This window comes from Ictidomys tridecemlineatus, chromosome X (genome assembly GCF_052094955.1).
Source record: "Ictidomys tridecemlineatus isolate mIctTri1 chromosome X, mIctTri1.hap1, whole genome shotgun sequence".
Taxonomy (NCBI): Eukaryota; Metazoa; Chordata; class Mammalia; order Rodentia; family Sciuridae; genus Ictidomys; species Ictidomys tridecemlineatus.
Genome location: NC_135493.1, coordinates 53733752 through 53761638, shown reverse-complemented (window position 1 = coordinate 53761638; position 27887 = coordinate 53733752). Strand labels below are relative to the sequence as shown.

Here is a 27887-nt window from a genome sequence, read left to right as displayed (position 1 = left end):
ATTAGGTCTAACTTACCATCATTTTTTCAAAGAGATCCAGTACTTCCTTTTCTGACAAATTCAAAGATCGTTCATCATATAATGGCTGAGCTGCTGGAAACTCACTCATTGCAACTTGGGAATCAATAGGATGTTGAATAAGAGGTTTTTCTTTCTTGACCGTAGATTTTCTAAAACTTGTAATTCGGTCACGCTGCAAACAGAAAAAGATAAAAAGCCCTAAGAAAAAGATCGAGACCCATGAACATAAAGAACTGAAATATCAAAATGGCACTTAGTATAATATGTATTATTATTGTCTCTTGATAAAATGTTATTTTAAGCAGCAAGCTCCAGTTAGAGATTGTACTATTTTGAAACCTTGAAGTAGCTCTTCAACTTTAGAAGTCTGAGGGTGAAAAGTATTCCTCAAAAGTAAAACTTAAGTCTCTTGCCATTTCTATTTTGCACAAGTAGGTTAAAGAAGTCTCAGAGACAAGTGTGACTCCAGGAGGCTGAGGCAGGAGAATCACAAGTACAAGGCCAGCCTCAGCAATTTAGTAAGACTCTGTCTCAAAATTTAAAAAAAAATACAATTTTAAAACAGACTGGTGATGTAGCTCAGTGATAAATTGCCCTTGGGTTCAATCCCCAGTAATCAAAATTCTGTGGTTATTTCAGGAAGAATATGTCTTTAGTGGCAAGTTTAGAACTATGAATAAAAAAGGAAAGAAAGAAAATGAAGAGAACTGTGGGTACTCAATTCTAAGGGAAAATTATGGCAATAATTCATGCAAAAAATGGACTGGGTATGCAACTCAGTGATAGAGCACTTTCCGAGAGAGTGCAAGACTGTGGATTCGAACCCCAGCATCACAAAAAAGAAGTACAAAAGTTGTGTCAAGTATATATCAATAATCTGTCAATGTAGCAGTTGAATAAGCATGGACTCTGAAACCAAACGACCTAGGTCCAAATTCAGACTGCCATTCACTGACTGAATAATCCAGTAAGAGCTTCTTGGTCTCACTATGTCTGTTTCCTCTTAAAAACAGGGATATGTTTTCCTCTTAAAAACAGGATATGACCTACACCACAGTGTTATTGTGAGATTTAAATAATATGCTAAACATGCTTAGCTACTATTTATTATTGTTGTTATTACTATTATTATTATATTCCTCCAACTTTTTATTTCCTAAAACATGGGGCAAAAGCAAGACAAAAATAAAAACACCATTTTTTCCATTTACTGGAACTATAACAAACAGAAATATCTTTTTCCTATAAATACAATTATGAAGAACTCACTATTTTATGGATATTGACTTTGAACCATTGATTCCATGTACAATCTCTAATAATTAGCTTGCTCTTTCAAATAAAGTGAGTTAATTACTTCAATTACATGTAAACAGGCCACTCTATTTTAGACTGCAAAACATTAGACATCAAAAATTAGTAATGTACATAAAACTGAATGTAACTCAGTTTTATTCGGGTTTCTGTTAGGAAGCACATGCATATCATCAGCTCACATTACACAAGCAGACCTGTTAGATATGAGAACGATGCACGTTCACTGCCATGTTGAAAAGGGTCCTTATACATTACCTCAATGATACAAAAAGCATCACAGATGTTATTAACCCAGCTGGTATAAAAGCATGTTGACCTTATTAAAAGAACATGTCTTTCGTTTTATTAATTCAAAGAATACCTTTTTTAAATAAAAGGTGTACTTTGAAAGAAATATGAACAGTTTTAAGCAGCTTATTGAGGATTACAAAAAATGATTTGAGTGCATGGTTGCTTACAAAGAGATTATATAAAGTACAATATTTTAGAGCTGGGAAGAACAAGAAAAATCATCTAGACCAATTCCCTCATTTCACAGGAAAAGTGACTCACCTAAATTCATAAGCCCCTGGTTCCTATTAGTCTTCATCATAACATATAATTTATTCTTTGCATTATCCGGAACTCTATTCTCAATTGTGTTTTAACTCTTTGAGGGAAATTAATTTGGTTTAGATTTGTAGTCTGTCTTCACACAATTCCAGAAAAAAAAATTAAGTAATCCCAAATAAGCTGAGTATATTTATAACACTCAAATGTCAGTAAAAGATATGGTGGACATGAAAGCACTGAAATATGCAATTGACAATAAATTAACATATCTGTCTTCCATTCCTTCATATGACTTAATATTTACTCTTGCAGTATTAGCACCATTGCTAACATGTAAATTTGATCTTTCACTATGTCCTTCATTTTTATCTTGAAAATTTGGCTTTTGATTTCATCTGTGTCCTGGTAAGAAAATCAAGTCAAGCCACACACTTTCATCTCCATAGAGTGCCAACACTATTCTACATAATTTATAGATAGGTAATTTCACACAGAAAAAATGACATTGCTTACAATACCATTTTTTAAAGTTTAGCTATAAAAGGGCATAATTGAATTTTGAGCACATAACTTTTAATAAATTTTACTATGATAGACTCTGCTTAGAAATATTTAAGGTTTTTAAATTTAACAGTACATGTGTAACATATTAAACTTAATTTTTTTTCTATTTCAAATTAATTTCCTCTAATATTAATGCTTAATATATTCACAATTGATTTGGCTATAGGAAAAGGAAACATCTGTGTTTCTCAAAATCCAGACATAAACACAGAATTTAAAAAAAAAATTTGGCTACAGTATATATCAGGTTGACAACAAAATTTTGTTGAAATTTCACACAATTCTTTGTGTTAATGTTCAAAAATGAGAAGTCATTTTATTAACAATTATTCTATTCTATGTAAAGACCCACTTCATCTTATATATATCAATGTTTTAATGTCCACACATATTAATTTCAAAAAACAACATGCATAAGTAATAACATTCTGCTATGACCACCTTACCACATCATCTGCCAAAGTTTTTATTTGAATGTTCTATTAAAACCAAAAAGAAACAAAAAAGAAATACCAGTCAGATAAGAGAAATTCACATATCCAACAATAGTAAGTTAATGGTTCTCATTTTTTATTTTATAAACTATAGTCAAAAAGAAGTAGAAAGTTTAATATATAAGCAATACATCATTTACAAAAGAAAAATAGCAGCTTAGAGATTTAAAATGAAGGTTTGGTTAGGGGAAGTGGTGATCTCTTTGTCTTTAAATATGGATCCCAAGCCACTAATCTGAATCAGATATCAGTGTCCAAATGAGAAAAAACTACAGCAAAATAATATGTCTTGCAAGTTTTTTCAAAGTTTTTCAATGAATAATCATGTTTTAAACATATCTATTTTTTTTAAATGTACACTATCCTAAATGTACACTTATCCTAAATGTCACATTTAATAGTAATAATGAAACAGTTTGGTCTCAGAATTCAGTGTTACATTTGAAGGATACTTAAAGGACACCTTTATAAATATTATAAATAAAACTGAATCTTGTGATCCTGTTAATATATGCCAATTTCTCAAAATCTCCCAAGATCTTTTTTTTGTTGTTATACTTGGAATCGAACCCCAGGTGCTTTACCAACCAGTTATATCCCCAGCTATTTTTGAGATAGGGTCTTGTTAAATTACTTATGGCATTGCTAAGGTTGGCATTAAACATGTGATTCCCTTGTCTCAGTATCCTGAGCCGCTGGGATTACAGGAAAGTACCACCATGCACAACTGGAGTGCACTTATAATAAAAAAAGTCATGCATTGCTTAATGATGGGGATATGTTCTACAAAATGAATGCTGATTTCATCTCGCAAATAATGTACTACACAAATTAACATGGCCATGACATCACAAGGTGATAAAATTTTATGGGACTGGTCCATATGTTGGTCCATTTTAACTGAAATTTTGTTATAGTATTCAGGACTATACATTGAAGCATCAATTAAGAGATGTAATTGGAAAGCATCCGATTTTTAAAAATTGTACATTAGGGGGCCAGGCACAGTGGCACATGTTTATAATCCTAGTGGCTCATAAGGCTAAGGCAGGAGGATCACAGGTTTGATGCCAGCCTCAGCAACTTAGCAAGGCTATAAGCAACCTAGTCAAAATCTATCTCAAAATAAAAAATACAAAGGGGTTGGGATGTGGCTCAGTGGATAAGCACACTTGGGTTCAATATCCAGGACAAAAAAATTAAGCCTTCTGCCCCATTTCATACACTTATTTCTTCAAATTAATATTGATCATGCATGTTCACACCCCTTTTTACTAAGAAAAACAGTCTTCTCAATGGTGAGGAGAATTCCAGTAGGAGTTTTAAGTGAGAATTGTTTGGTCTCAGGATCTCAGGAAACTGTCTTCAAATACCACCAAACCTGTGGCTTTATAAAGTTCAACTTTCCCTAGATCAGCTGGGGCAAATATACTATTATATGGATACCTGTTTTTCTACTTTTGATCTTTTGATTCCCTAGGGAATCTAAACTTCTAACCTGTATACTTTATTTTCATCACAAACCCCAATCTATTGCCATAGAAAAAGAAAAGAGGGGGATTATTTATATGAGAATTGAAGCCATTTTTAAGAAAGATAAAAGCACCATAGGACTCTTTTAGTTTTCTCTTTAGTTTTTCTAGTGAGTTACAGAAAACTTTAATACACAATGAGGAGCTTCATGATTTCTTGTAACACAAAGTCAGAAAAAGAAGTGTCATCATATCAGAATTGCCTGAAGTAACTCTGCTACCATCTGAATGGATGCCTTCTCCACTTGGGACTTTGAGATAGATTATACAGTTCTACAAGTAGATTTTTATTTTGTTTTCTTCCCATCCTTTGGAGTTGTAAACTAAAAAGTATAAACACACCTGTGTCTCCAAAGCAAGAATGTAAATTAAAGGGAAATATGATTTGCTTTAGTCAAATTCCCTAAGGTGCACAAATGTCAGAAATGCTTCAAATCTGTGTCTCAATTGAATACATGTTGACAATTTAATCATGGGAGACAAAGATAAGAAAAAAATCGCTAGCAATTTTTCCACCTGATCCTAAGGGAAGAGACTGAGTCTTCATCTCCGTCCCTCACTATTCTTTTTTGCAATTAACATACTTTGTGTCCACATTAAGCCACACAGTATTGACTACCAAGAGTTGGAGAAAATTTGAGATAATCTGATCTAAACTCTCATTTAAAAAATGGGGGTAAAACCTACATTCCACTTTTCTACATCTAACACTTCCATGTCACCTTGGTGTCTCCCTTCTCCTTCATTCACAACAACCAATCAGCTAGCTGTCCAGTCCCACTCTCATCTTTCTACAGTTCACAAAGATCTGACTCAAGCCACCATCAATTCTTTCTTAGATTCCTGTATTAACCTCCTAACTTATCTTCCTGCTTCCACTTTTGCTTTCCTACAGTTAATTTTGAACACTGCAGACCAAGTGATACTGTGAAATCCAAAGTCAGACCATGTCACTCTTTGGTTCAAAATTCTGCAATGTCTATTTCCCCTCCTAGTACAAATCCCAGTTGTTAAAATGTCCTATGAGGCCCTGTGGATCTGCACACTGCCCAGATCCCTCTGACCTCACCTCCCACTGCAGTCCCTTCATCCATCCAGCTCTAGCCACACAAAGCACCTCACTGTTCCCCAGGCAGGCAATAAGCCACAGGCACTGGCTCTTCCCTCTGCCTGGAAGGCTCTTTTCCATTATTCCCATGACTTACTCCTTCAATCCCTGCTATTCTGCCCATCCTATCTGAAATGGAACCATGGTGCTCTCTCCACACACTCCTGGCACTCCTGAACTGCTTTATCATGCTATTTTTCTTTTTTCCAATAGGACTTAACATGTCAAACAATTTGTAATTTCCTTTATTATTAACTTTTGTCTTTTTCTCACTAAAAATATGAACTCCACAAGGTCAGGGACTTTTCATCTGTCTGGTTTAGGGATATACCCTTAATGCCTAAAGCAGTACTTGGTACGCTGATGTGCACTAAAGATTATAAATGACTATCGTGCTCCCATTCATAAATATTCAATGCCTCTCCATGACCTATAAAGAGTAATCTCCCAAATAAGGCATTTTGCCCAAGGCTACATTCTTCTTCCTTCATGACCCCTGTGCTATATAAAACAAAAATTTAAATCCTTTTCCCAATGCATGCTCCATGAAGTCCTATTTGTACCTCCTGTTTGTACCTCCATGTTCCCTCTGATCTCAAATATTCATATTGTTAGATATGTCTCCATTTCTAGAGCCCTTGAATTTAAAATATAGTTCTTAATAAACCAAATGTGAAAAAAAAATAAACCAAATTTGGAACCCTGATCAAAAATAATACTGGAAGAGGATTGTGCTTTATTTTAAAGATTTTTTTCCTAACACATTTTCAAGAGTGATAGAATACTCCAAGGCACATAGGAAATTATACTCATGTAAAAAATTATCCCAATTACTTGTGATGGAGAACCATAAAAAAACACTCTGCTTTTGATTTCTTGATTTATACATTTCATTCCTCTATAGTATGTGTGTGTATATATATATATATAATATATATATAATTTTCTTTAAAAAAATATATATATATATACACACACACTATATATAATTGTGTACATTTAATAATATTAAATTATGGATATTTTCTCATATATTTCCCTCATGAAAAATGTTTTCATAAATATCATTTTATGAATATAATAACATTATTTAGAACTTTTCTTTGTAACACTTTAGGGAGAAAAGAGACAAACATGGTCTATAAAAGAGGAAAATCTTAAAGCACATATGAAGAGACTGAGTTTCAGAAGTGGTGATTTTGGGCCACTGTGCATTAAAAATGTATTGAAATCACTGTAAAAGTTCTAATTAAATTACCTGCAACAGAAAAGATTTCTGCCACACAATTTTCTTTAAATCTAAGTCAAAAAAAGAAAGGTACAAAAGGACTCCATCATAGCAACAAAAACACCACCAAAAAGAAAGAACTTCAGATAATTGTAAAGAGCTGCTTTTTGACAAGATTAAATCAGTCATTTTTTATGTGAACTGACCTTTGAGACACATGTGAAAAATGGCTGTATTAAAATACATCATCAGGGTTGAGGTGTAGCTCAGTGGTAGAATGCTTGCCTAACATGCATGAGACCCTGGGTTAAATCCTCAGTGTCACATAAAAATAATAAATAAAATATAATTCATTTTTATTTACAATAACAGTCTTCAGGGATAAGCTCTCAAATTTTATCCAAATTTATATAGGTGTATGCATCTCTTCCTCACACCTCATAGAAGTAAACATCATGGATTTTTACTCCTATATACAAACTATAGAGCTACTATGGAGTTAAAAAAATTTACAAGCCAAAAGAAAAAAATGACCCCCAAAATCTTTATTAGAATCACACCCTTGAATTAAAAGCACTGATTAAAGTCATTTTAGTAAGTTTTTATTATGCAAATCTAATGATAATAGTCATTACAACAAGGGCAGATTGCACCAATAAGTATAGTGACCATATATTTTCATTAAAATCAACTCTGGAAAAGCAATCAGATTGTGCATTAGTCAAACAATCAGAGTTTATTAAACTTCACTTATGATCAGCTATATTAAATATAACAGTACAGTATTATGTGAGTATTGTATGATTATAAAAGTATCACTCTAGAGCCTCAACCCCTTAAGAATAAGAGAAATGGCTGACTTACTTATAAACTCTAATGCTGTAGTTCTTATTGCAATGTGAGAGATCATTATTCCAAGAAAATTAAGTTTTAATTTTCTCAATCAGCCAGAAATGAACAAAAACAGCAAGATGTAAAGATTCAACTCTCTTATGGCTAATGTTACATGCTAATACAATGTTTTATAAACATTGTGCAATTACTCTAGTACCACAGAAATTGGACAAGTAAATTGCATATAATTCAAAAGTCTCATCACCAACTCAAAAACTTAGTCACACTCTTTGACAATTTTCTTCTCTTTTAAAGAAAATCAATAAGTTGGCCATTATAACAAAGATGAAGGGTCAATTATTTACCCAGCTTTAAGTTTCATGCTCTCCAAGAACAGGGGCAACAGGACACAGGAAAGAAAAAACACTTTTAGCTCAACTAAACAAATATTTGAGCATCTTCAAGGCACCTGTTCAATGCTGGGCGCTGGGAATACATTGGTAAACAAGGTACACATGTTTTTCTCCTGGAGGTTATAGTTTAGTTGAAGATCAGAGAAAAGAAAGAACAATAACAATAAAAAGATTCTGAGAGCTCTGAGAAAGCCTCCAAACATATTCCAAGTGAGAAAGACTTCGAGGAAGTATCAACCATTGATCCAGGGTTTGATTCCTCTGGACTATATCCCTGCCCAACACCTATCCAGATCAGGGACAGTCACAAAAGGAGTACTTACTATTCAAAGGTCTACCTCCAACTTTTCAGATCCTAAACTATGGACTTTAAAAACCAGTAAGAGCAATCAAGACAATCGAAAGCCATTCAACCATCTGGTAACCAAGCTGAACTCCTGTGTAGGCATTCAAATACTTTATTATAAAGAACTATGCATTACTTTAGCACTGCTCAGTTGTATCTTTCACCAAGAAAGATATCTATCATGTGATTTTTAGAAGCAAGTTCAATGTAGAGGTTTGGTTCTAAGAATGACTAGAGGAAAACGAATTTTAGCTTTCACAATCATTGAAATATTTACTGCCTGTATTTAAAATTATCCCCAAACACTCTTTCATCTACTTTCTGACAATAAGGGTCATTTTCAGATACCCATATATCATCTCAGGCACTACTGTCCTCTATGCCCATTAGCAATTACAAATAGATGTCAGATCAATCAGCAGTGTGCTAGGCACTGGGAATTTAAAGATATGGCCCTATCCCTGAAGTATTTTGCCTAGTAGGTGAGAAGATGAAGTCACAGACATTAATTAAGCCCCAATCCAATTCTCCACCTTAGTTTGTTATTTTTAACATCTCAAACTATCCATTTCATCATTTTAGTAGAGCAATACTTCTATATTTTTGCAACCATAAGCACATCATCTCAGAAGCACTGTCAAATCAGAAGCCTCAAAAATTAACCCAACAGAGTTCTTTGCTAATACAAATCAAAATTACTTTCACCACTTTAATGACACACAAAAACATCCTTTGGGGATTTTTCCTCCCGGCATGCTCTTGCATCTTATAAAAAACAAAATATTTATGTTCAAAGGATCAAATATGACATCACAGTACAGGGCTTCAGTTTTCTTCATGATGCAATAAGCTGTTAAATCACTGGATTAATTTTGTTAATCCGTCAAAACAATATATGCTCAATCTTAAATAAACTGCCTTGTCTTATATAAATTTCAATATTGAACTTCAAGAGGGGTGACTATGATAGGGAAATCCAGCAATCTCTTCTGCTTAACAAGAATGATCAACTCCAGGACTATGGGTAAATAGTTCAGGAAATGTATGCCACTTAGGTCTTTTAAAAAGTTCACACTAATGAATTAGAGGAAATTGCTCAGTACCTGAATTAAATACAACCAATTGTAGGAATCATCCAGATTTTTAAGAGTAGTAGCTTCTTCTAAAGGTATACAAAGTAGTGTTTGTATGTTTTTTACTAAACCATTGCAAAGGGAGAAAAATGTTTGGACATGAAAGTTCTTCTTAAGTCTATGAATTGAAAAAATGAAATAAAATGGAATGAAAAAGAAAGTTAGTTTTACACAAATACTCATATTTATAAACCTGGCATAGTACCCAGTACATAACAAGATACACTTAATATTTAATAAATAAATTTCTATCTTCTCTGTTTGAACAAAAAGACAAATGAATCAACCAAACATTAATCAAATACCAACTAGCACTTTATGGCATATAGAAGTGTAAGGTACAATTCTTCATTTAAAGCTTTTACAACATAACCAGGGAGTGAAAACTAACCATATAAAAATAAATAGATAATTAAATGAATGCTAAATTATGAGGTTCTAAGGTACGTCACTTCTCTCTCTCCCTTGGCACTATCACATTGTCCTGTCTTCTCATGTCAAAGCATTAACCACTATATGAAATAACCTTGTTCATTATTCACTTGTTTGGATTCTGAGTTGTAGAAAACAAGTTCCCTCACAACAGAGGCCTTAACTGTTTTATTCACTTTCTGTTCTCTGATAATTAGACCAACAGCTGGCACATAATACCTATTCAAATACTTGGTGAATAAATTCATATAAGTACAATAAGAATTCAGAGAAGAAACAGATAAATCTAGCTTCATTGAGAAACTATATAAGAACTGTACTTTTAACTGCTGGGCAGAAAAAGAGGGAAAGAAGAGAAGATGTCAAACAAAAAGAATGACATTAATATTTTGTTTCAGGGAAGAAGAGAGGGGGATAAATTTTGAATATATATTGGTGAGGTCAGATTACAGACAGTCTTGACACCTAGGAGGAGAAGTCTAGACTAAATTTGACAACTACTGAGGGTCCTTAGGACTTTGGGATTCACAGAAAGACACGAAGAAAGTGTCATTTTAGAAAGCTGACTTTGAGTAGCACAGGACCACAATGTTTCCCTGAAACTCTTAAAGCCAGATGTGTTTTAGAATTCAGAATGTTTCACAGTTGAGAAAGGACTATGGTATGTGTAGCATATATCACAAAACACACTCAATGAGATCTGGGGTAGCACCTGCCACAAATGCATTCAAGTTAAACAGTAAAACATGAATTTTCCATCAAAAAGGATGTATAAAAACTATAAATATCCTCAAGTAGGTTAGAGTTAGTGGCTAAACTATAAAAGTCTGTTTTCAGAATTTTCAGAACTTAGAATTTCAGGAAAGGGTTGTGGACCTCTAATGTTCAGGACTTATTAGAGGAAGAATCAAAGGTCTAAGAGAAGGCTCCCAGAAATCAGTAAATTTGTTCTAAACAATAGCTACCATTTACTGAGCATCTACTATGTGCAAGGTATTATGCTAAGAGCTTTACATGTATTGCCTCATTTAAATCCTCACAATAATGCTATGTATAGGAATATGCCACCCTGGGGAGGGAAAGAGTAAGGAATACTGGCTAATTATATACTGGTAAGGAATACTGGCTGAATTATATTGTTATATCATGTGTATTCAAACATGTAACAATAGATCCCATAATTATGTATAATTATAATGCACCAATAAAAAATATGGGGAAAAAGAGGAATGTACTATCCTGTGCTTTGCCTTAGAAAACCAAGATTTACAGTCATTAAGTCATTTGCTTTAAGTCACAAAGATAATAAATTACACATTTGGAATTAGCATTTAGGCTGACTACACCAGAACTCTATAACCTCTATCTACATTCAGAAATCTAAGTGTAAGAGTCTTTATCAGGACATATCTGGCTAGAATTCAAGCTCTTTTTCAATCTTGGCCATACTATGTGCTCTTTGCCCTGCTATGTGTGACCTACCCACCACTCCCACCCTCCTTTCTTCTTTATCTGTCCATCTGCTATTTATCCTTCCTACTCTCAGCAAATTTTACATTTGAGCTATTATAGACTCCCATAGTTCCTGAACTCTCCCTTTGCAACACATTCCAATTATCAAATTATATTTACCTATCTATATGGGCCTTTCCTGCTGTACTGTAAACTCAGTGTAGTAAGGACTGGATCTCTCTTAGTCCCCAGTCTCCTCAGGGTTTTTTATAGAAAGAACTCAAATCTGTGATGCTTGATGGAATGGGGCTGTCGGGGGAGGAGGGAGACAGAGCGAAAAAGGGAGAGATCCAGTTATGAGATGATAAGAGCTCAGACTGATGGTAGTAATAGGAACACAGAAGACAGTATATGTAATTTTGTTTAAAATTACACTTGTTATTGAAGCAATGTACCAGACATGTGATTGTTGTTTGTATTAAATAGAGTAATTTAAATATCTGTTGTTGTGATTACTATCTTCACAACACACAAATAACCTCTAAATGGCTATGATTATCACTCTGGAGATACTTCACCTCACAATGACTTGCCATGTATGTACTTCAAGTAGCTTTTATAAATAACCACATCATTTAGTTTTCTGATGTAGCTGCAAAATTAATCTGACAAAACAAAATGATTCACTCCTTTAAAAATTCAAGAGCCTAAATCACCTAAAACTGAAAATTATACCTGAGTTGTAAATAAGGTATTATTATAACATACTTTTTGTAGGGAAAAAATACACAAAAGTCAACCAACAATTTAAGTTAATTTCAATATCAGTACTTTTAACTGTTATTCCTGAATTTGCAAACAATCCTCAATTCAGGTATGAGTCATGTCTAAAAGTTCATTTGTATAGCAATTGTTCAGCTCTTGGAAAAACATGTTTCCAAAGGTACAACTCTGAAAAATGGTTTCCAAACTTAAAGTAGGCGGTCTTCTATCCATGAAAAATAAAAACAGCCTATATGGACTTATATAGGACGAACTTAAAAATAACTAAATATTCTAAAAAATATTTAAAACATTAAAACTTAAGCAAAATACAAATATATGATAATAGGTAAAATGATTATTTTCAGAAAACTTACAAAGGGTTTGAGAGAGAATATAGTATTAACAATAAATTATTAAATTATGCAAAATTCACTTTTCCCACTTTGGGAAAAATCCTGAGAAGTAACAACTCTACTAAAAGCTTCTGTCCCATACTATTCCTTAATTAAAAACAAAAACAAAAAACCTTGGTTTTAATTTGGTTAAGGGATTCTTTCTCAGGATAGGAACAGAAACTCTGTCAATAAGTAAACAGAAAACATGTTACAGAAAAAAAAAATGTCATAGCCAACACGGTGGCAAATGCCCATAATCCTAGTAGGTCAGGAGGCTGAGACAGGAGGATTGCAAGTTCAATGCCAGCCTCAGGAACTAACAAGGCTCTAAGCAACTGAGTGAGACCCTGTCTCAAAATAAAAAATAAAAACGGCTGAGGATGTGGCTCAGTTGTTAAGCAGGCCTGGGTTCAATCCCTAGTATCAAAAAAAAAAGTCATTCATGCCACTGTATTTTATGACTTGTATCATCATGAATTAACAGGTAGTTCTAATTTTCTGACTTTTTATGTTTTTAGGCAAAGTAACAATTATATTAATGTTTATTTGGATAGACCTCAATTTCTTCTACATTAATTCTGTGTTGTTGTTGTTTTTACAATGAACCCTTTAAGTTATTGAATAACTGAAGATAAATAAGAACTGCAAATAAAAATCAGTAAGTATACTTGCTCTTGAAGCATCATGTGTAGTATATAATCACTATCAGTTACAATATAAGAAAAAATGAGCTGGTCCCTGTACCTGCCAAAGAACTAACACAATGACCCTTACACCTGTGCAGGTCAAAGCAAACAATTCAAATTTTCTTCTTGAAAAAAAATTATATATATATATATATATACACACACACACACACACATACATACATACATACATACACACACACACACACACAGAGAGAGAGAGAGAGAGAGAGAGAGAGAGAGAGAGAGAGAGAATATCACCAAAATATCTTGGTCTGTAGATTTTGAGATAGAAAACATACTTTTTTTTCTTTTCACCTAGATTTTAAAACACCAGTCTTATACGTCAATATATAGATCAGAGTTTGCATAAAGTCAGAAGAAAATAAAGAGGCTATTAACCTCTTTTACAATTCTTGGACTTTGCTGATGGCAACAAAGGCTTCTGACCAGCAAAATCAAGCCCTTTCATAGAAACTCCTGAAACCAAAAAAATATAGAGTACATCTCTGCACATAATACTTCAGCCATATTAATGTTGCCAATAACACTCAGTTTGTATGAGAAATTCTCTTTGATGAAACAGAAAGTCTGAGTTCTGTAGCATAAATTTGAGAAGGTCTAAATTTATTATAATAGTGTCTGTCGAAGTTTCTATTTTCCTCGCTGCTGAGCAGTTTGGTTTTATAACACTTTGGCAAATTAGGGATTAGGAAGGTTGAACTTAAAAGTTACTATGCAACTGACAGAATGATTTATCATCAGTAGATCACTGAAATACAAATACAGATGTGCTTAAACATTTATAGAATTTTTCTGGCTCTGTTGTCAGGAACTCTAGCCCCAAATTAATGTACCAGTGCCAGCTTGATAGCCAAGATTTTTACAAAATTCCTAAATTGATTTCTCTTCAAGTACCATCCTATTTGCTAATAATGGTGCTCTTATTCTAAACAAAGTGAAATATGGTATAAAAACTAGAATTAATACTAAATAAGTTCTTAACAAATAGCCCAGATTCAGCTTGTTAACTTAGTTCTGTCACTACATTTTCCTACATATCCAAAGTTCTCAATGACAACCAAATTCCCAAATCAGCTTTTGAAATTTTTTTTAACCTATAATACTTCAGATCCACACCCCAAGTAAGCAGTATTCTAACTCTGTCCTCCTTTGAAACATTTTCTGTAGAAAATATACATTCTGACTCAGGGTATTAAAAAAGCTTGATTTTTCTTTTTTGTAGGCAAGGCTGGAGGACAGGAGAAACCACTTACTTCAGCTTAAGAGTTCAAAGAATAACACAGAGGAAGACAACTCTCTAGATTAACCTCCTTAGGTGTCTTAACTGGGAAACGGGGCAATTTACCCTTTCTGTTAAAAGAAATTGTCCTGGGATCCAAATCCCTTCATAAACACTGCCTCTATAGCACTTACATTGAATTTGTTCAAGAGCTTAAGAACAAATTTGATCCACCAAGTGAAAAGTCTATTCATTTTTAGATAGCAATTGAACTCAGAATACCTCAAATTTCACAAACTATACATAAGCAACCAGCCTAGCTGAGCTTTAAATAGTAAGCATTTAAAGACCTCTTCCTCTTTATTAATACCATAATAGAATGTGCTAAGACAAGCATTTTGTTCACAAAAAATACAGAAATGAGACCATATGTAGATCCAAACCAAGGTAGTATCTAAACATGAACATGTAACTCACAAACATCAAAGGGGTGACAGGTTTAAAATTCTGAAGTCACCAAGAGCCAGCAGCACAGACTGCTTTACTGATTACAGTATGCTTTAAAGAACCTGGAAATGCCACAAAATTGGTATTTTTTTATTACTCCTACGGTCCTATTTCAAACCTTAATTATAGTATTTATCATAGTATATAATTTCCCACTACAGAGTATGAATTTCTTGAGGTAGAGCCTGGATCTCATATAGTTTGGGATATGTTACGTAAATTAGGCAAAGATGGCCTCTGTATATTGATCAGCCCTATGCTATTTACTTGTTCATATCAGGCTCAAAGCCCACAGAAGTGAAATGCAAACTTCTATACAGTCACTTGTCTTAAGTGTAGCCGAAATAAACCAATTTGGGGGCATTAAGAGCCTGCCTAGTTGGCATATACTGCTGCAGCTAGAAAGGAGCATGTCAAATAAATATAGAGGAGGAAAGGAGGAAGGAAAAAGAAGGAAGGGAAGAGACAGAAGGGAGAGGGAGGGAAGCAGAAAGGGAATTAGTGAATAAATGAATGAATGATGATAATCTCTTTAACTGCCAAATTATAGAAGGGAATACCAATCGGGGAATGGTATTAATTTATAATTTGTATACTAAAATTGAAAAAAAAGAAACAAAAAAGCTAGACCTAAAGACAAAACTATCAATACTATAAGCACCAACTATGTCCCAGGCACTGTTCTCAGTGCTTTAATTAAACCCCACAACAAATCTATAATATAGGTATTATTCTTATTCCTGTATTTTTGATTAGCAAACCGAGGCACACAGAGGTTAAACAAAACCATTTTATATAATGTTCCCTGACTTATACGCAACATAACTGTGCCAGTCAAAGTAAGCAGCAAACACAGTGCTATGGTATGGTGTGACCCATCATAGTACAGGTGGAAGCACTTCAGCATATTCATAGTTCCTTAGTTGAAAAACAATGAAAGTTTATAACCAGACATCTTAGATCATTTACATAATTTACTTTCAGAATTTAAGCAAGAGCTATAGAGCTCAAAGGTCACATGCCTCCCAGATCACTTCCTATGAACTTAACTCGTGTAACTTAGCTTGTATATAAAGCTGTTGAATTTATTTTCTGACACAGACCTTTGCAAGGCATTCATTAGTCAGCACTTCACTAGCAGACTACAAAATACAAAATAGTCAGTAAGCAATAAATGCACCCTCATAAGCATACCTGAGAAGAGTTTTCCATGGTATTTGGGTGAAAAAAAATATAGAAGGAAAATGTCATGAAATAAATACTAAATAAATAAATCTCTGTAAGATTATTTTTTTCTGAATTTGCATTAAAACATTTATGCTATTTATTTCAATTACATGACAAGAAAATTAGGTCTTCCATTCATATACAATAAATCTTAAAACAAAGATTAAAAACCTTTCTGGGGGCTGGGGTTGTGGCTCAGTGGCAAAGCACTGGGTTCAATTCTCAGCACCATATATAAATAAATGAATAAAATTTAAAAAGGTTCATCGATATCTAAAACAAAACATTAAAAAAAGGAACCTTTCTGGGCCAGGCATGGTGATACATGCCTGTAATACCCGAGACTCAGGAGGATGACACAGGAGAAACAAGAGTTCAAAGCCAGACTCAGCAAAAGTGAGACACTAAGCAACTCAGTAAAACCCTGTCTCTAAATAAAATACAAAATAGGGTTGGGGATGTGGCTCAGTAGTGCCCCTGAGTTCAATCCCTGGTACCAAAAAAATAATAATAATAGTAACCTTCCTGGTTTTTTGCTTTCATCCACCAAAATTCAGTTCCAGCATCATATAAAATAAGCATGTTAACTTAATCCCTAAAGGACTTCAGAATTTCAACATAAACTTTAGAGAATGCCAATAATGAAGAATTCATTCTCTTAGACCTAACTTTATTAAACAGAAGCTTCCCTCAAATTCCAGCAAGAAGGTAGAAGTACAGACAATTGTCTAGCTAACTGGAATCAGAAGGGGAAACCCAGGATAAAATGAAGTCATGTGTATAATATGCTACTAAAAAGGTTCCTAATCCCTACATCCCATGTGTTTTAATTAAGTCATTTTAGGAGAGAGTTTCAGGTGGGGGGGGATAACTGGAAGTGAAAACAAATAAGACAGGATTACTTCAGAAATATTCATTTATAACCTAGTAGTTTACTGTAAGCCTTCTAGAAGTACACTTATCATGAGTAAGATCTGTCAAATTGAAGAGTTTTTTGCCATAATCCATGTTGACGTGACCATCCAGCATAAATGCAATGTTTGTTCTTATTGAACAATGACTTAGATTTTCTTCTGCCTTTTTATTTCCTTGCCAGCATGAACAATGATAATGTTTTAGCTTAAATAATACACAAAGTTAAACTAATAAAATAATCCTCAAACTATACTCTGTATTGTAAGCATTATAACAAGGTTTTATATGAGTTTTTACAATAATCAAGGATAAACATATTTTAAATATTGTGCGATGAGGCAAAACCTGCTTACTAGAGAGCATAAACTGTAATGTTACTGTTAGCATTAAAATTCACTTTCTGTGCTAGACAATAGTCCCCATTATCTGCCATTTGACTCCAGTTTCAGTTACCAGCAAAAACTAGTTATTTACATTGTCTTGACCCTTTCAAGAAACATAAGGTATATTCACATAACTCTTACCACAGTATATTGTTATAATTTTTCTATTTTACTAGTAATTATTGTTAATCTTTTACTATACTTACTTTTTAAACTTTGCCATATGTATGTTAGGATAAAAATAGTAGTAATAGGTCTCAGTTATTATTTGTGTCTTGGAATACATCCCCAATGGATAAGAAGGGACTACTATATTTCTAATTTTAAAAAAATGATGTGTTTGAGCTAAAGACTTTGGTTTGTAAACCCAGAAGGATGGAATTTTTACCAAAGCTAGGGAGGGTGTTGTAATAAATAGGAAATAAACAAATATATCATATGAGCAGAGGGGAAAACAGGGAAAAAAACTGGGAAGTGGGAGAAGCCATATACATACATTTTTTATGAATGAATCAATTTCAGTAAACGAAAGAATTGCCAAATAACAACTGATAAGTGTAGGAAGACTGCCAGATTGAAGTTACAATAATTGTTGAGTAGACAATTCCAACTTAAATCAAAGAGATTATACCTGGAATCTAAGCAAGAAAGTTGAAATTGCTTGGCTAATTTTCATCCAAGACTGACCAGGTGTCCCAGGCAGTAGTGGGAAAAAAATCCCAATCACATTAATTAGCTAAGTTAAACTGGCTTTAAAAAAAAAGACAAAGAGTACCTAAACTTCAATTTCTACCTGTTTTACCATATGTTCCAAAACCACCAGAAAAGTAAAACAAATGAGAGTTTCACTTAGTGGTGCCACACCTGTAATTCCAGTGGCTCAGGAGGCTGAGGCAGGAGGATCTCAGGTTCAAAGCCAGCCTCAGCAACTTAGGCCATCAGCAACTTTTGGAGACCCTGTCTCTAATTAATAAAAAGGGCTAGGGATGTGGCTCAGTAATTAAGCACTCCTGGGTTCAGTCCCTAGTATAGGGTTTGGGGGGGCAGTAACAAATGAGGTTAGCCCTATGATCCCCTGAACCTACCCAGGTCACTCCTCCCCCAACCCATTTTTTTGTATGTATGATACTGGGGATCAAGCCCAGAGCCCCATGCATCTAAACAAGCACTCTACCATTGAAATACATCCCCAGGGCCCCATGTTGCCTTGAGAGATTCCAGGCCATGCCTCAGGATAAGGAACCCAGGCAGAGCTCTGTCAACACTCTTTTTGAGGAATTAAGAATCCATCCAGGTCAGGCTGCTAGAACTCAGAACACAAAGTGCCAGAAGGGAGAGATAGCCACATAGAGAAAAAATTCAGGAGATTTGCAGAGGATCCACCTTGAATATTCAGTCGAGTACCAAATGGTACTGATGATAGGGAAAGAACCATCCAAGAGACTGAAGAAGAAGAAAACTATCTGGCACAAGGAGCCAGGAATAAAACCTGTTTCTATCAGCCAGACTGGAAAACCTCAAAATGAATGTGCCACTGGATAGAACTCTCAGAAGGCTGTTACCTTACTTAGTAGGGAAAAATTAGCCCTAGACTAAACCTTGCTCTGGCCTTGCCAAATGAATAAGAACAAGACCCAAAAGGATGGATCTGATTCCAAGTAATTTAACTACATCCCAGAAAAGTTCTAAAATAATTATAGGAATAGGAGAATATCCAGTATCCAACAAGGTAAAATGTTTATCATAAAATCTGGCATTCAATCACAGATTAGCAGATACACAAAAAAAGCACAAATATATAACTCATAATAAAGCAAAAAAGAAAAGTGATCAATCAAAATGGTCCCAGATGTTAAAATTAGCAGGCCAGAACATTAAAGCTTATTTTTACTCTATTCTACATGATAAAAAAAAAAGTTAGCAAAAATGTAGAAGATACAAAAAAGACCCAAATTGAGCTTCTAGAGAATAAACTCTACTCAATGTCTCAGCAGAAAAATTCACTGGATAGGCTTAATGACAAATTAGATATTATAGATAGAAATATCAGTACATTTGCAGACATATGAAACATTAAACTCTCCAAAATGAATTTTAAAAAACAGACAAAAAAGGATCAGAGATATATGGAGGGAGGGGGGGATTCCAAGTATCCAAAACATATGTGTAGTTGAAATCCGAAGGGAGATAAGAGTAAGAGATGACAAATACTTAAAGATTTAGTGGCCAAAAATTTAACTGATTAAAAAAAATAAAACAACAACAACAACAACTAAAAACCTATTGATCCAAAAAGCTCAACAACCCTGCAGTTCAAGAAACATGAAGAAAACTACACTAAGGCAAGTCTTCAATTACTGAAAAACAGTGATACAGAGAAAATATTAAAAGCAGTCTAAGGGGGCTGGGGAAATAGCTCAGTTGGTAGAGTGCCTAGCATGCACAAAGTTCTGGGTTCAATCCTCAGCACCACAAAAAAAAAATTGCTGTGGGGCACACTGGCTCAGTCTGTAATCCCAGCTGCTCAGGAGACTGAGGCAGGAATATCAGGGGAGTTCAAAGCCAGCCTCAGAAATTTAGTGAGGTGCTAAGCAACTCAGTGAGACCCTATTTCTAAATAAAATACAAAATAGGGCTGGGGATGTGGCTTAGTGGCCTAGTGCTCAATCCCTGGTACCAAAAAAAAAAAAAAAGAATTAAAAAGCAGTCTAAGGGAAGAAAAGAGAACATATTATATAAAAGAATAGAAGATAAGCCATATGAACACTAGTCAAAAAGTTAGAATGGCTGTATTAATAGCAGGCAAGGTATATTTCACAGCAAAAAATATTATCAGGGATTTAAAAATGTTATTTCATAATGATAAAATGATCAATTAATCAGAAGGATATACTCACAACACAAAATGTTTATGTCTATAGTTGACTGAACTTCAAAATGCATGAAGCAGAAACTGATAGAAATGCAAGGAGAACCAAAAAAATCCACAATTATACTCAGATTTCAATGCCCCTCTCTCAGTAATCGATAGAACAAGAAGACAAAATCATCAGGAATATGGAGTACTTGAACAACACTCAAGCCAACAACCAAAGAATTCACAGTCTTCTCAAGTGCTCAAGGTACATTTACTACAAAAAAACTCAATAAAAGAATTCAGTCATACAAAGTCTGTTCTCTAACCACAGCAGAATTACATTAGAAATCAAAGACAAAAGATTTCTGGAAAACCAACAAATGTTAGGAAAATATGTAATACATTTCCAAATGAATGTTGGGTAAAAGAAGAAATTAAAAGAGAAATTAGAAAGTATTCTGAACTAAAAGGAAAATCAAATCTAAACATATCAAAATTTGTGGGATACCACAAAAACACTAATAAAGGGATAAGTTTAGGGCAATGAATACCTATATTATAAAATAAGAAGGTTCTCAAATCAACAACCTTTAGCTACAGCCTTAAGCAAATAGAAAAAGAAACCCATGTACGCAGAAGAGTGAAGATGAGGATTTTGAAAAATCAACAAAACCAAGATGCATAATAACTGATAAGAAAAAAAGTAGAGAAGACTCAAACTCTAGCTTCACTGTTATATTCTATTAAACATCAATTTCAGAGAAACTCTTCCAGAAAACGGATGAAAATGCAAACTGATTCTCAATATATTTAAAAGGATTTTTTTTTAAAAAAAAAAAAAAAGGAAGAGACAAGAGAGAGAATAGTGGGCTTACCAAGAGGCATGACCTCTTTTTGGGTGATGGATACATTTATTACCTTGATTATGGAGATGGTTTTGCAGATGTGCAAATTAGACACATTAAATATTTGCAGTGTATTATATTTCATTAATTTCTTCAATAAAGCTGTTTAAATAAAGACTATATTCCAGAAACCAACTTATCTCTATAGTGTGAAAATAAAATATTAGTTTTGAATTTATTCTTTAATATACTAAAATATACATATTCAAATCACTTGTTCTCTTCCAAAAATAGTAAACTATGATTACCACTATAGGTGGGTGTGGTAGCTTCTGTAATCCCAGTGACTCTGGAGGCTGAAGGCAGAAGGATCACAGTCTCAATAACTTGGTGAGATTGTCTCAAAAAATAAAAAGGGCTGTGGAAGGAGCTCAGTGGTACAGTGTCTCTGGGTTCAATATGTGACACATTATAGAAGAGATGTACTCAAAGTACATAAAAAGGGTTTAGATTGTGTCTTTTGTTTTTCAGTGATCAGACACAAAAAAAAGATTAAACAAAAGCAAGGAAGACAATGGAGGAATCATTCTCAGGCTATTATATTAAAAAATATTTTTTAATCATAACTGTCCTACTTTGGGCTATTTTTAAATATATCTGGGTAGTAGTCACTCTCTCAAATCATTTTTCATCAATAATCAAACATGAAGACTCATTCTTAATTATATGTGAAATTTCTTGCCAAATACTCTAGATCATTAAAGCTTAAAAAAGGAAAAAAAAAAACATGATGAGGCAAAACATCACATTTTATCTTGTATGTGCCCCACTTCCTCTTAACAATAACTTCTTATCTCCAATGATGACAGAAGATAAATCTTCACTATTTTATCAATATTTCCATGTGGAAGCATATATAATCCAGCCATAAAGAGTTAAATATTGTAATAATTGTCCCAAGAATGTCACTTTCAACTATATTTGACTCCATTAATAGTTTGAATCATTAGTCAATAACTGTTGCCATAATGCAGCAGTCTGGCTGGGCACAAGATCAGGAGCCACTCACAGCTAAAACCTGATCCGCCCTAATCCAGTAGGATCCTCCTTAAACCCGGATCCACCCTGGTCCTTGAGCAGGGTCAACTTTCTCAAACATACATGCAATGTCACTTCAAATGTCCATTTCCACGAGTCCTTCCTCTAAGCAACATGGGGTATGCTGGCAAGGAAATTTCGATGCGTCATTCCTACTTGCCAATGGCCCTCAGTATCTCCCCCGTTCTGATTAATTAAACAACAAGCAATGTGGCTTAAGGACCGTGCCTGGTAGGTTGTCCAATTTAACATATGGTCCTTACCCGTCATCGGATGAGCTGACCTCTAGGCGTCAGCCTCCTGTCTTAGGTTGATACCACTGCAATTGGATCATACCTGTCACTGACTACCGGTCCAGCATACAGCCATACTTGTGGATAGGCCTATGCACCAGTGGGGGGGGTGAGGTTCTTGCCTCACCTCTGTTGGCCCCCAAATTTAGCCTTGGTGCCAGTGGGGGGTGAGGTTCTTTGCCTCACCTCTGTTGGCCCCCAAATTTTAGACCATCACTAGCAGAAGGGAGGAAGATACAGAAATGCCACCATGAGCTGAAAATTTTTGTTCTAAAGTTCATTGTCAATTGCAGGGCTCCTGTGTTGCACAAAAATAAATGTCTTGAACAAACACTGTGCTCCATAAATTCTTTTGCTACATGTTGAAGGGTAATCAAATTATTATAAAAAGTAAACTACATGCAAGTCTTCATTATGATTTAAATTATATTTGCATTTTTATGAGTAATATGTATTTATCCTAACAAGAATACAAGTCAAGTTTTAGCATAGTGACTTTCAAAAAGATACAGAACTTTCTGATTCACTATTTAACCATTCATGATACTTAACAGAAATCAGGAAAATCCTTTGTATAATAAACACACTTATCAAAAACAATATTTTCTTTGCTAGCTGAATAGCCATCACAAATTAATTCCCTTGAAAACATGCTATTTTGAGTACTTAAATATACACATGGGTATACACATGGGAATATACAGAGAGCGACATATACAGAAGATGGAATCTAGAGAAATCCAGTTTCAAGTGATTTTACTTAGTTGGTCTGCTGTCTTCTAGGTAGAATTCTTTAAGCAAAATAAAGTTTCTGAATCAAAACCTCATTATCAATCGCCATGGAAAAGATAGCATCAATCCAATTTATTGATTGACTCATTCATTCACCCACTTAATACACATTTCATAAATACTTGCTAAAATGTCAGATGCTATGATGAGTATTAGAGATAAAATGGAGAGCAAAAAAAAAATGAGACATGATCCATGCATTCACAGAGCTTACAAACTAATAGGGAAGAAATAAATGCATTAAGTAATTATACACACAAACTTATAATAGTGGTATGAAGGAAAGATCCACATGCTATGAAAGCATGTGATGGGAGGAAATTACTAAATCAATGAAGTAATGAGAGATAACTAAACTGAAATCTTAACAAAAGAGTACAGGTTAATTAGAACAAAAAGAGGGGGCGGTAGGAACAACCTATGCAAAAGTCAATAAAAGCCACTCTGGGAGACATTTTGGAAGTCTCTTTTAAAACCAAACATACTCATACCATATGATCTAGCAATTGCACTCATTTACCCCAATTAGTTGGATGAAACCAAGATATCCTTGAGTAGGACCTCTGTGGTACACCCAGACAATGGAATATTATGAGCCATCACCACTATCAACCCCACACCATAGTGCTACATTTGTTAAAATCTAGGAGCCAATATTGACACATCATTGTCATCCAAAGTTCATAATTTACTTTAGGCTCTTGGTATGTATATTCTATTTGATACATAAAGAAGAAATGAGCTTTCAAGTCACAAAAGACATGGGGATCTCTCTGATAAGTGAATGCTGATCCATAAAAGGGGGGGCATGGGAAAAATGGAGGAACTTTGATTGAGCAAAGGGGGGGGAGGGGTGTGGGAAAGGGGGCAGGAAAGATGGTGGAATGAGATGGACATTATTATCCTACTTACATCTATGACTGCACATATGGTATGATACTATATCATGTGCAACCAGAGAAATGAAAAGTTGTGCTGCAATTGTGTACAATGAATCAACATTAATTCTGCTGCCATATATACCTAATTAAAATAAATAAGTTAATACAAAAAAAGAAAAAAGACACGGAGAAATCTTAGAAGCACATTACTAAATGAATGGAACCAATCTGAAAAGGCTGCATACTGAATGATTCCAACTATGAGACATTCTAGAAAAGGCAAGACTATGAAGACAGTTAAAAAAAAATCAGTGATTGCTAAGAGTAAGAGGGAAAAAGCAAATCCTCTGAATGGTACCATAATGTTGAGTCCATGTCATATACATTTGTCCAAATAAATGGGATACACAATACCAAGACCCTAAAGTAAATTATGAACTTTCGGTGATAATGATGAGTCAGTTATCAGGTCCCAGATTTTAATAAATGTAGCACTCTGGTGTGGGATGTGATATCAAGGAAGGCTGTTGATGTGTGGGGGCAGAGGGTATATGCAAACTCTCAGTTTTGCTATGAACCTAAAATTGCTATAAAAATAGGGTTTTTAAAATAAAATACCCACACACACACAGTCAAGGCAGGACTTTTTATCTCGACACTGCTACAAAGACCATTGATTATAAAAACTGAGGAAGAATCTGGGCATGGTGGCATGTACCTGTAGTCCCAGTAACTTGGGAGGCTGAGGCAGAAGGATCACAATTCATGGCCAGCCTCAGCAATTTAGGGAGACCTCATCTCAAAATAAAAACATAAAAGGGCTGGGAATGTAGCTCTCTAGTAAAGCATCCCTAGGTTCAATCCCTGGTACCAAAAAACTCCAAAAGCAAAAAACAAAAACTGAAGAAGACTTGCTGTCAAGATAAATGATTGGGGAGAAAATTAGGTAAAAAGGTATATAAGCTCAAGTTCAGGCTTTGAATTAGTCCAGGTCCTCTTTATCATTTCCTCTCAAATGGATGAACCTGGAAATATATATATTAGGATGTTCCCTATGTAAATAATGGCTTATAGAGACATGTGCACATCTGAATACCACATACCCCATACCAAGAAAAGATCTGGAACCACTGAAAATTGGGACTCATGCTCTCCTCCTTTCTGCTTGGTAAATTCAAAAGAAGGGAATGGAAAAGAGCTACAGTTAAAATGGTTATAAAATATTAAGTTTGCTGGTAACTTTTGCCAACATGGTGGAAAATTAAAGAAAAAAAAGAACTTAAGAAAAAAAAACAGAAAAACAGAAATGATCAGAAGGGGACCAGAAGAGAATCCATGCATAAAATTTGAAAAAAAAAATCTAGGTGGACTTCACAGAGTGTTCTTCATAATTGCAAATAAATTACATGTGATTATGTAAAAAGAAATCAAAGAAGATACACACTTAGACTAGAGAAACTAAAAATAGTAATAACTATATTGTGATGATAATAATGGCATGGTGAAGTGTGGTATGTGAGCTTAATCCTCTCTATCATAGAAGGAAGTCAATAGATAATATCTAAAATAGATAAAAGGATACAAAATAGTGTAAGTATGTTGTTAAATGATAAGAAAGTTACCAGGAAAAAATTAAAACTATTAAAAAGGGCTAAAGTGGTGGTGCCATTGGTGAGCAACACTAGGGACAGAAAGGGTGTGGCATGAATTATTACTTTTTATTACAAGTCCTTCTATACACTATTATTATGCACACTTAGTACTTTAATAAAAATAATGACCTTTTGAAGAACAAAATGATAAAAGGAGGAAGTAGAAACCAAACTGGCAGAATTCTAGAAAGAAAGGATGAAAAATTATAAATAAAATCCACAAAAGAAGCAACAATAAAGTGAATAAAACATCTGAAAAATAACATTAGGGACAGGATTTGTAGGCTTTGAGGAATTCAAAGGAAACACAATTGGAAAGAAAAATATATAATGATTAAAGACAAGATGACAGACACAGAACACAAAGGAGAGCCAAAGGAGTGATGTGATGTGGCCAAAACCACAGAAAAATCAAGATCTGAACCCAAGTTTACCTTTTTACAATCTCTTTGTAATAAGCCTGCTTATTCAGCAGAGTTCCATATTCTAAGAATTCAATATCTAGCCAGATAATCACTTCAGTTTGTCAAGAATATCATCCACTGAGAAGTTTGGGGGTTTTCATTTTGTTATATTTTGACTACAGACATGTTTCCTATATAAAGTCTACTTTGATTAGATGAAGAAACAGAAAATGCTAGCAAATACAATGACATTTGAATAGATTCCTGCATCTAAAATCTCATCTAGATAAACAAAGCAAATGTGAGCTAAAAGTTATTTCTGAAAGTGGAAAAAAATAAAAAGAACTTTTTTTTTTAAAAAATGAGACACATTCTCTACTTCATATACTAACTCACCCATTTGATTAAATATACACCTGACATGGAAGTACATAGGGATGCCACCATTCTGTATCACCAATATATTTACAAAATATATTGGTAAAAAATTCTAAAACTAATAACCTAACCAGTTGCTAATTTTCCCTCTCCTCCTAAGGGAGTACCTGTGATCCAAAGATTGACTAGCATGAGGTTTTAGAATCCAGAGCACTAATCTATGCCAAGAAAAAAAAGAAAAATGGAAATGTCATTGTGCATCAAAAGCAATCAATACAAATCTAGAATCACTAGAGAGAATGTGGTAGATGGGAGAGTGAAGCAGCAATTTGCAATGAAAACTCTGATGTGGCATATGCTTATATTTCCGCATTCTAACCACCTGACTACTACATAAAGGGTCAGTGGCAAAGTATGCTATGTTTTTGACTGGAGTTATGAACAAAACATACTGCTTCATTCATCCTACCCTGAAGGCTGAGCCAGATCTAAGAAAGCCTAGGTAGTCTCTCTGAATGACAGTTCATCTGCATTTGAAAAGAACTGGTGTGATATGGGAATGGCTCCAGAATCACCCTATCAGAATTCAATTATAAATGACACTTACCAACCTCCTAAACAAAAATCCTATCAAAAAACAAGGAGTGCTAAAAGGAAAAGTCAAGATGCAAACATGTAGAATCCCTCAAGGTTACCTAAGAGGAACCATGAATGCTCTGGAAAGTATATTCCTGGATAAGTGTACTTGAAAAACTCTTTAATTAGAAGAACACAGTCACAGGCTGTAGCTGTAGCTCAGTGATAGAGCACTTGCCTGACAAGTGTGAGGCACTGGGTTCAATCCTCAGCACCACATAAAAATAAATAAAAAGATATTGGGTCCATCTACAACTAAATAGTATTTTTTTTTTAAAAAAAAGGACACGGTCACTATATTAGAATCATTCCCTACTTTATGATTCCCACAAAATAAAATTTCCATATTCAATAAATGCTTTCATCTGCATGGTGTGAGAGAAACACTCATCTGTCCAAGCCCAAAGAATGGACTAACAGATACAAGAAACAGCAAAAAGCAAGGCTTTGTTTTAATGATGGTCTTCAAGATCAGGTGCCTGGTGGTCAGAGACCCACAGACTG

The 27887-nt window shown here is 34.3% G+C and overlaps 1 protein-coding gene across 15 annotated transcripts in view; it reads right to left on the bottom strand.

The window, feature by feature from the left end:
• Diaph2 (diaphanous related formin 2) overlaps positions 1 to 27887 on the bottom strand; it is an 802473-nt gene that overhangs the window by 750834 nt on the left and 23752 nt on the right. For 14 of the 15 annotated variants that reach the window (XR_013431759.1, XR_013431758.1, XR_013431757.1 and 11 more), the window contains exons 2-3: positions 2901 to 2933; positions 17 to 193 (exon numbers count right to left, since the gene is read on the bottom strand). Coding sequence is in view for 5 of the 15 variants with exons in the window: in XM_040283678.2 (XP_040139612.1) it covers positions 17 to 193; positions 2901 to 2933 (210 nt within the window). In the remaining 10 variants the exon portion in view is untranslated. The remainder of the gene's footprint in view (positions 1 to 16; positions 194 to 2900; positions 2934 to 27887) is intronic. The other variant, XM_040283680.2, reaches the window with a different exon arrangement.